At 52.4% G+C, this 9,518-nt stretch overlaps 1 protein-coding gene across 5 annotated transcripts; it reads left to right on the top strand.

Moving 5' to 3' along the window:
• The first annotated feature begins 2,567 nt into the window (after positions 1–2,567).
• LOC122438892 (cytochrome b-245 chaperone 1) lies at positions 2,568–8,902 on the top strand. Of its 5 annotated transcripts, none has more exons than XM_043464221.1 (8): positions 2,606–2,671; positions 3,026–3,200; positions 3,693–3,821; positions 4,639–4,680; positions 5,493–5,566; positions 6,136–6,232; positions 6,809–6,953; positions 7,352–8,902. In XM_043464221.1, the coding sequence occupies exons 3-8, from the start codon at positions 3,737–3,739 to the stop codon at positions 7,470–7,472; spliced, it is 564 nt and encodes a 187-aa protein (XP_043320156.1). In that variant the 5' UTR covers positions 2,606–2,671; positions 3,026–3,200; positions 3,693–3,736; the 3' UTR covers positions 7,473–8,902. The 5 variants fall into 5 exon arrangements, with proteins under 5 accessions (XP_043320149.1, XP_043320139.1, XP_043320156.1 ...); XM_043464227.1 differs by having other exon boundaries at positions 2,625–2,684; XM_043464214.1 differs by lacking the exon at positions 3,026–3,200 and having other exon boundaries at positions 2,568–2,671.
• Positions 8,903–9,518: the final 616 nt, after the last annotated feature.

Genomic DNA, 9,518 nt, shown 5'->3' with positions numbered 1-9,518 from the left:
ACTGCATCCATGTGGAGTTCTTTAGCATACTCTTTATTTATTTATTTATTTTTCATACTCTTGTTCTGAATTTTCAGTAAAGCATAGCAGGATCTTAGTTCCTGGACCAGGATCAAACTTGTATCACCTTTATTGGGAGCGCAGAGTCTCAACCATTGGACTGCCAGGGAAATCCCAGGGAAAGACTACTTCCTAGGTGGTGGTGTGAAATCCCTCAGGCAGTTCTAGTGCCTGTCCTTTTGTGATGTTAATTTGCAACCATTGATGAGATGGCCTGGTTTCATTAAGTTGATGTTTTAATCCTACCATTTCTTCATTTCTTAGCAGGACTGCTTCCATAATGAGAAATTTATCTTACTCACTATTTGGTTATTCTGTTGAATTCTTCTGACAACACTAATAGTCTCTTTCCTTTTCAATACATTTCCTTGTACATTTCTACTTTAGACCTGACCTCAATATCACTGGAGGCACTTTACTACAAAACCACTTAATGGGTTGCCGGGAAAGGTGGGGGATACTGGGTGCAGCTGGCCAGTGTGTACTGTAAGAGCTGAACACTGGAGAAACCCTGTGCACTGTGGATCCAGGACAACAGAACCAGACCGAGAAGAGAAACTCTTCCTCTTGAAGTGTCTCCCGCACCTTCCATTGACAAACCTTAACATCATGCCAGAGAGCACAGAAAAAAAAAGGGGGGGCTCAGATGCATTTTCATAGAACAGGCAATGCAGTTTGAATTTAAAACAAAGATGTATTGATAACTGGTAAAATGTATAGATTTTATTCACTCAGTCCCCTATTTATGGATTTTGTATTTATTTCCAGTCTTTTGCTCTTAGCTATATTCAGCAGGATTTTAATCAAATCAGACATCATTTGTTCTCTCATTTAACATTAACAGAAAGCCAGTGTAGGCTTCATTTTTAAATGGCTTGTACTCTGGTACAAAAGGTTAAGTTATGTCAAGGACTGTAATGCAAAGTGGAATTTTCTGGATATCAATTCAGTTCTCCCTAAATTCTAAGGAATTAAGATCACAAGCAGGAGGACTTAAAGGAGGTGCTAAGCAATTCAAATGGACCTTCAAGATGGCATGTGATGGGACTTCCCTAGTGGTCCAGTGGTTAACAATCTGCTTTGCAGTGCAGGGGAGACAGGTTCGATCCCTGGTTGGGGAACTAAGATCCCACATGTCTGCATGCCTCAACTAAGATCCAGCACAGCCAGATAAACAAATAAATATTTAAAAAAAAAAAAAAAGATGGCATGTGATCTTACCACAGATGGCATTTCAAGGAAACGGAATGTGAGATGAGGCATCAGGTCAGGGAACCTGCCACATTCAGGCAGAACCCACTTTTGTTACAGCTTACAGCTCAGAGCATAAGTTCTCTGGGTGTGGTTCCCAGAGCAGCGGGCACCAGCATGCATACATTTCAAGCCCCATTCATTGCTGGAACAGGTTCAATGGTCTGTGTTTCAAGAGCCCCACCAGGTGATTCTGAACCACAGGCGGAGAGTACATAGAGACTGGTGAAATAAAGTCATCTCCAAGTTTTGACATCGTGCCTATATTGGTAAAACATCTAGGGTTATGCATACCTATGTGTGTATATTTCTTTATACACTGTGTATGTATCTTATGTAAATTATAGGACACATGAGAATAGACATAAAAAGTAGGAATACAAGCTCTAGTATGTTCTTCCAGCACTCCATAGATCATCTTGACCATCCCAGTCTGGAGGCAGTGGCTGTGTGGTTGAGGCTCTCCTGTTTCAGGTAGGGTCCTTCTCTGTTGGGAAATAGGCAAATCAGAGTCCTGCTTGGGGCCTCATCTAGGGGCCGTGGTGGTACATTATGAGCGTTTTGGTGGAGAGTGGAGCAGGGAGGGCGCCTAAGCGGCCATTTCAAGGTTTTCCTGAAAAACTGTCTCTTACTACAATCCTCCTTCCCCAACACTGGGGCAAGTTTAGGAGGAGCAGAAAAACTGCCCTCACGAAAATGTGAATTTCCCAGCTACACTGAGTTTTTTGGGGGTCAAGGATCTCTAGATCTCCCCTACCCTCCTCCACAGTGCCTTGCAGCGCTGTGCAGATTTTTCAACCTGTTGATACTCTTACTGGGTTCGCAATTAAATCTGCAGAGCAAGTTGGGAGAATTCACATTTTTACAATAATTTTCCGAACCATGAACAACTATTTTAGTTCTATTTTAATGTTTCCCATTAAAGTTTTTACAGAATCTACCATAATGTTTGTACGTATCCGTTGTGAGCTTAAATACATACTTCACGTTTTCTTACCATCTTAAATGGCTGTCTCCTGCTTACAACTTCACCTACCTCTGCAAATCTTCTAAAGCTTGCAACCCCAGGCGCTCTGTGTTGAGCGCCGGGGCCCGCAAAACCCATGGCAGCCTCCGCAATCTCCACTATTTGTAGCCAACCTCTTTCTAGAGCCTCGCCAGTCCTCTCCTCTCGCGGGCTGAATCGAGGCCCCGGAAGTCAGGAGCAGCGCGCCCCGCCCCGCCCCCGAGTCCGGAAGCCTACTGTCCCATCCGCCCCCGCGGGTCCGGAAGTCAGCTGGTCCCTCCCCCAGCTCCGGAAGTTGGCGGCCGGCGGGTTTTGAAGTCCCGAGGTCCCGCCGTCCCGCCTCCGCGCCTGCAGGTTTGTGTCGGCGGTGAGCATCTGGGCTGTGCCACGTTTGCGGGTGGGGGGCGCGGGGCGTGCTGGGGGGCGGCTCCCGCAGCCGGGGTCCTTCCTGGAGCGCGGTCTTGGGACCCGGCCCGGGTCGATGCCCCGGGGGCCTGGTAGCGCTCGAGGCGAGGGGTGTGCACAGTGTGGCTGCAAGGGTCAGTGAAGAGTGTCCTAAGTGGCCCGTGCAGGTGACAGGAGTGATCTCGCCCCGCGGGCGGCTGAGTCGCGCGTGGAGACAGGCGAAGCCAGTCAAGGGGAGGGAGCCAGGGATATCGCAGGATCTTGGCTTCGTTTGTGTGAACTGAATCCACTCTTTGTTGTCAGATTTGACTTAACTTTACAGGGAATACCTGAAAAGCGACCCAGAACGGGGACCCTGGAGCCAGCATTTTGAACGTATTGCATCGTGCAGGGCAGAATTCTCCACGTGTGGAAGATCAATCCCCTTTGCTGACTCGTTCATTAAGCTGGTGGTCAGACCGTCCAAACCCTCCGCTGGGTGAGGACTGTTGTCTCCGCAGCTGCAGGAGCTGACTTTTTCAGTCAGTGCCTCTCATCAAACCATGATGAGACTTTCAGTTCTCTTTTTCATAGGCCTGTACAGGGAAATGAGGGTGTTCTGGTACGTTCTGATAGGGTGCCAGAAGTTTGAAGGCTGTTAGGGGCTAACGGTTTCCAAGAGACTGAGGTTTCCGGGTAGGAAGTGGACAGGTGATGATCAAGTGTTGATGCTTTGTGAGCCAGAGCAGGGGACATAGCCCCAGTGCAACCATTACATCTGCGCAAAGAACCTTCCTTACAGAGGACATGGGTCCCTGGGGGGTTGACTTGCCTGACCATAGAGACTGCAGTCAGCACAGGCTGACTGGTTCCTGAACCTGTGTAGGCCTTGTTAGTGGGCAGCTGGGCATCCTGTCCTGGAGAGGAGCTCAGTTCTTGTCTGTTAGCAGTGGCCCTAGGGCTGCAGCTGTCTCTTTGTGTCCTTCCCCAGGCGTCCTGGTCTCCTGTTGAAGGTGGTGGCAGCACATTCCAGGGATGTATATGCAGGTAGAGTCGCGCACCAGCTCCCGCCTCCATCTGAAGAGGGCTCCAGGCATCAGATCCTGGTCCCTGCTGGTTGGTAAGGATGTTCATATTTCTCAAGTTAAAAATCCAACTTTAAAAAAGGATGAAGATTAAAATTTTCCTTGGTTCTGCTACCCCAAGAAATAGCAACTATTATGTCTTTCCAGCTTTTACCCTTTTCAAGTGCTTTTACAGATGGTCAGTCTTGTGTTTTTTCACCATTTAACATCCTTTGGTTAATAGTCTCCATGCTCCTGTGAGGTCCCTGTATTTCATTTTTTGCTTGCTTTCATACACCCAGTCTCCCGTATATGATTTAAGTCAGGGCCTGTGTGATGGAGACAGTGAGGAGTAAGGGTTGGGAGGCCCCTTGTCCTCTATCCCTGTCAATCCCCATTGCCCTGCACTCCCTGGGCAGCTACACGTGTTGATTGGAACTGGGGTGTGAGGGGAGGTGCTGCTGCACCTTTGGCAGCCTGGCTCTGGGCCTTCTTTCCCGGGACTTCTCCTGTTTTGTCTCGTGCAGGGTCGTGATACTTTACCTGCAGTCTTGTCTTCATTCCACACAATGTGCTGTCAGTGGATGAAACCCACATCAGGTTCCTCTTTCTGGTTCCCCTGTCAGCTCTGGAACCTCAACATAGACATGTGACCAGTGAATACTGTGACTGATGTAGAACATTCATGTAAACAGACTTCCTGGTTGTTTCCACAACTTCTGAGCCTGGTGGTTTTCTTGCCCCCTTACTCCCTGTTCTTAGCCATCCCTGGCAACGGGAAGGGGCTGCTTACCTGGGTCTGCGGGTCCTGGGAGGAGGTGGTCTCTGGGCTAGTGGTGGCCCAATGGGAAGGTACCTGTTTTCTCCCCACAGGAATCTTGTCGATCGGCCTGGCTGCTGCCTACTACAGTGGAGGTGAGGAACGTCATCTGCTCTGCCCTGCCCCTAGAAGCTTCCTTAGCTGATTGGAAAATAGAGAAAAAAAGGAAACCCTGTCATTTGTAATCTGACAGGCATGGTTTTGGGGATTGCCCCTGCCTCTAAATGGGGCTTCCCTGGTGGCTTAGATGGTAAAGAATCTGCCTGCATTGTGGGAGACCTGGTTTCTATCCCTGGGTTGGGAAGATCCCCTGGAGAAGGGAATGGCTACCCGCTCTTGCCTAGGAAACCCCATGGACAGAGGAACCTGGCAGGCTATAGTCCATGGGGTCATAAGGAGCTGGACATGACTGAGCAACTGACACATTCACTTTCTGCCTCTAAATGGTTTGCAGGCATGGTCTCACCTTCACGTGCTGGTGTTTCCCCCACAGCTTGCATTCATTTACATCAGCATTTTCATGTCATAAAATATTCAGAAAGGCACTCTGATGTCTGCTTCAGGTCTTGTGGCAGGTATAGTCTGTGCTTTCAGCAGCTCCCTGGAAGTAGCCCCCCTTTCTGCTGTCACACACGGTGCCATGATCGTCACCTCGAGGAGTCACCTAGGTGGAGAGCTGAGGGCAGAGCTGGTAGACCATGTCCTGTCCTGAGTGATAGGGCCCACAGTAGTGGCCTTGACAGGGGTGGGGTGTCCTTGGAGGCATGGGCAGTTAGCTGGGCCCCCAGGGGCCACTCCTGCCCAGTGTCTGGGAAGCACCTATTCTGGGAGGAGGCACCCCCTGCAGGCACTTTGACTTTTGCCCCTCTGCCACCTACCCATCGCGTCTCCTGTGTTTGCTCCCCAGATAGTCTGGGCTGGAAGCTCTTCTATGTCACGGGCTGTCTGTTTGTGGCCGTGCAGAACCTGGAGGACTGGGAGGTGAGGCTGATGCAGGAAGGGTACCCAGGCTTTGGGGCTCCTGGGTTTCCCTGCAGGGCATGTCAAAGGAAGAAAGACTCTAGGGGCCTAATGCCCTCCACCCCAATCCTGAAATGTGAGCCCAGTGGTTTCTGGCCAGCTAGACTTGGCCCCTGGACATTGCCTATTTGTGACCATTTGTAGGCCACAGAATCCTCTGAAGCTGCTCTCCTAGATGTTCTAGAAGGGCGAGGCCACCTCCCTCACCTCCCTTCTGTCCTTCCTCATGTGTCCTTTGGGTTGCTTGGCCCCAGTATTGCTCTCTGACCTGTTCCCTCATTTGATGACCTTAACCTCGGTGCTCACCTCTCTCAACTGTGGAGAGGAGAAGTACCTGCTTCTCTTTACACCCGAGATCCTGGAGGGGTCTGGCTGCAGGGGTCTGGGGTTCTGACTGGGATGGGAAGGAAGAGGGCTGCCTCCTTGAGTGTCTGCTCTGGGGAGGGTGGGGACAGAGTTGGCGAGTTTGCATGTATTGGACTGGCGCACAGGCCAGCAGCCAGATGACCCCCTTGTGGCTGGTGTTCTAGGAAGCGGTCTTCAACAAGAGCACCGGGAAGGTAGTGCTGAAGACGTTCAGCTTGTATAGGAAGCTGCTGACTCTCTGCAGAGCAGGCCATGACCAAGGTAAGGCGTGGGGAGTGAACAGGATATGGGTTACTCTGGGGTGGACGGAAGGCAGTGAGAGTCTGTGTGACCTGGGAAGGGGAAGCTGGCTGCTCGGTGACCGGAGCTGTGTCCTGCCTCGTGGATGCTGTGTATACCCAGATGTGCCCTGGACCAAAGAAAATTGCTGGGCAGTCCCCAGCTCAGTGGCTGGCCACTAGAGACCAGGAGGGCATTTTCCAGCAGTTAAGGAAAATGAGGCAGAAAGCTGGGCAGTACCATGCTTAGCCACCCCCTGACATGTTAGACTGAGAGAACAGGTGGGCTTTTCAAGGCAGTAGGCCTGCCGGATGTTCCCTCTCACTCCGACTGGATGTTAACTGGCAGTCACACGACCCTGTGCCGGGGTCACTTCCTGTGACATCTAAGGCTGGGTCCCAGCATCCTCTGGGCCTCCGACCTGGAGTGACATGCGCTCCTTCATGACAAACAGGCTCTAATCCTCTGCACTGTGTCCCCAAAGCCACTGTGCCAGCATCCAGGAGAGAGGGGCAGGGTGGGCGGGGGACATGGCCGCTGACCTGGCCCCACCCACAGTGGTGGTCCTGCTCAGTGACATCCGGGACGTGAACGTGGAGGAGGAGAAGGTCCGGTACTTCGGGAAGGGCTACGTGGTGGTGCTTCGGTTCGCCACAGGCTTCTCCCACCCCCTCACCCAGAGTGCTGTCATGGGCCACCGCAGGTAAGCCAAAGACAGGAGGCGATGGGCCAGGGCTGCCCACTATGCCCTTGCCCCCAGGCATAGTGGCCCTCATAAGGGACTGTGGCAGGACAGAGAGGATTCAGGAACATGGAGGAGGTGGGGCTTGGGGAGACAGGCATGGTACCACCTACTAGGGAGTATCAGGGGTCCCTACAGGGATAGAGAGGGGAGGGGCACATCAGGGGTGCCCAGTGGCATAGAGGCCGGGGTTAAGGTCAGGTGAGGGTGGGGACCAGGACGTAAGGTGTGCAGTCCTGGCGGGGAACCCTAGAGGGTGATGCCTGTGAGGAGACTGGCGTGGTCTTCTGGCTCCTGCTGGGAGGCCAGGACCTCTGCCACGGTGACCTGTCCTCCCTCCTGGTGCCGGCCTGGACCAGCGATGTGGAAGCCGTTGCCAAGCTTATCACTACTTTCCTGGAGCTGCACCGCCTGGAGAGTCCTGTGGAGCTGTCTCAGAGCAGTGACAGTGAGGTCGACGGTCCGGGAGACCAGAGCTGACCTCCATGGTGCCCCTCAGCAGGGTTCTGACGGAGCCCCAGCAGGACTGTTGGGCCGCCTGCGAGTCCTCCTCCTCGACTCTTGGCTGTGTCCCTGGCGGCCCCAGGGCAGGACCCTCAGCCATTCCTGCTGCTTGCTTCTGTCCTCCAAGCGAAACCACAGTGGGACCTTCTCTGCAGGCTGATCGGCCTCTTCCTGGAATCAGACAGCCCGCTGGCGTAGTAGCCTGATGTGGACAGGCCAGACCTGCTAGCCATGTGGGGCTCAAGGCCTCTGAAATGGGACGGACACCCAGGATCCCAGGGCACGAGGTGTCGGACTGAGCTCTCTGGGTCAGGGTCTTGGCCAGGACTCGGTCCTGCAGGTTGCAACAAGGTTTCGGCAGGCGGGTGTGGCTCCTGACTGGGTCAGCCTCTGAGGATGCTCTCTGCCTGTTGTTCCTGCGGCCTGCGGTCCTGCGGATCCCAGTTCCCGCCCTGCTCCCCATGTTCATCCCTCCCACCAGCTAGACATCCTCAGTGGTCGGAAGTGAGGTGCTCACCCGTGAGGTCCTGGTGATCAGGGTGGATGCCAAGGAGCCCATTTGATTGGTGTGCTGTTGCCATAGTGAGGCCTCTACAACCCCAGATGGCTCATCTCGAGTCCAACTGAGGCAGGAATCAGATAGTGGGCTCCAGGTTAGACATTCACAACTGGCCTCCTGTTTGCATTTCATGGGGCAGGAAGATGGGCTTCAGGATGTATACCTACAACTAGGAACTTGTATTTCCTGAGACAAGAGATAGGTGGGCTCCAAGTAAGGCATTTAACTTTCCCAGGTGCAGAGCCATTTCGTGGGGCAGAAAGAAATGGGCTTCAGGATGTATAGGTACAACTAGCCTCCTGTTTGCTCTCCACAATGGCAATAACAACAGAAACAGGGTAAATAGCCAGTGTTTGTCTCTTAAAACACCTTAAGGTAATAGTTATGCAAGGACAAAGAGGGGCAAAACCCTGTTTTGAGTAAAGGATTAAGGGATGTCCACTCCTTCCATTTCCTTTGGGGACAAGGGAGACACTGCACATATGCAGAAAGGTTCCTTGGGGGTCGAAAGTCAGGTGATAATGCCAGGCCATAATGAGTCTTGCTCCTCCCAGAAGCCTTCAGTTGGAGATCCATCTTGGCTGAGAGGTGCAGGCACACCCAGGGGAGTGTCTCAGGGTGGGCCAGGTGTGGAAAAGAAACCAGATAACTGGCTGAAGGTAAAGACCCGAAGAACTGACCTATATACATGACTTAACCGCCTCTTTACAGCGTTCCTCCTCCTGAGGGGGACGCCCGCACACTTTCTCTCTGGGTGTGCGTCTCTGCCTTGCTTCTCTCCTAACAAACCAGTTCTATGTGCTCTTCCGCTTGTTACGTCTCAATAAACGTTGTACCTGCATTAACAGTTTTTGCCTCCGTGATAAATGCATTTTTCACCAGAGGCAAAGATCAAGGGAAAACCAGCTTCTAGCCTTTTAGCCCTTGCTGGTCTGGTGGCCAGGATTGCTGGTTCTCATCCAGGATACCCAGGTTCAATTCCTGGGTATTAAGGGAATTAAGATCTCACTTCATACCACCGCTCACTGCTGCCTCACCCAGATCACAATCAGGATTGCAGCTGGGCTCTCACAGGGAGGATAACCTCCTGCCCCAGCCCCAAGTGTAGGCAGAGGTTTTCTCTTCAGTTCAGTTGCTCAGTCGTGTCCGACTCTTTGAGGCCCCATGAATCACAGCACGCCAGGCCTCCCTGTCCCATCACCAACTCCTGGAGTTTACTCAAATTCATGTCCATCGAGTCATTTAAAGACTTGCGCCCATCCTTTGGAACCCATATTCCCAGCTTCTCTCAAACCCTGGTGGTTGGGCCTGTTTGTATGTGGCCAGAATGGGCCAGGCTCATGACTGCCCTTCAGCAGGGCCTGGGCAGCTGGCTGCAGCCACCCCCATGGAATCTGGGTGCCAGTCACACTGACCCTCACCTGCGCTGTTGGTTTTTTGCTTTCTCTGAACCTAGGTTCCTC

The sequence above is a fragment of the Cervus canadensis genome, chromosome 1 (genome assembly GCF_019320065.1).
Source record: "Cervus canadensis isolate Bull #8, Minnesota chromosome 1, ASM1932006v1, whole genome shotgun sequence".
Taxonomy (NCBI): Eukaryota; Metazoa; Chordata; class Mammalia; order Artiodactyla; family Cervidae; genus Cervus; species Cervus canadensis.
This window is presented reverse-complemented; position numbering and strand designations above follow the sequence as displayed.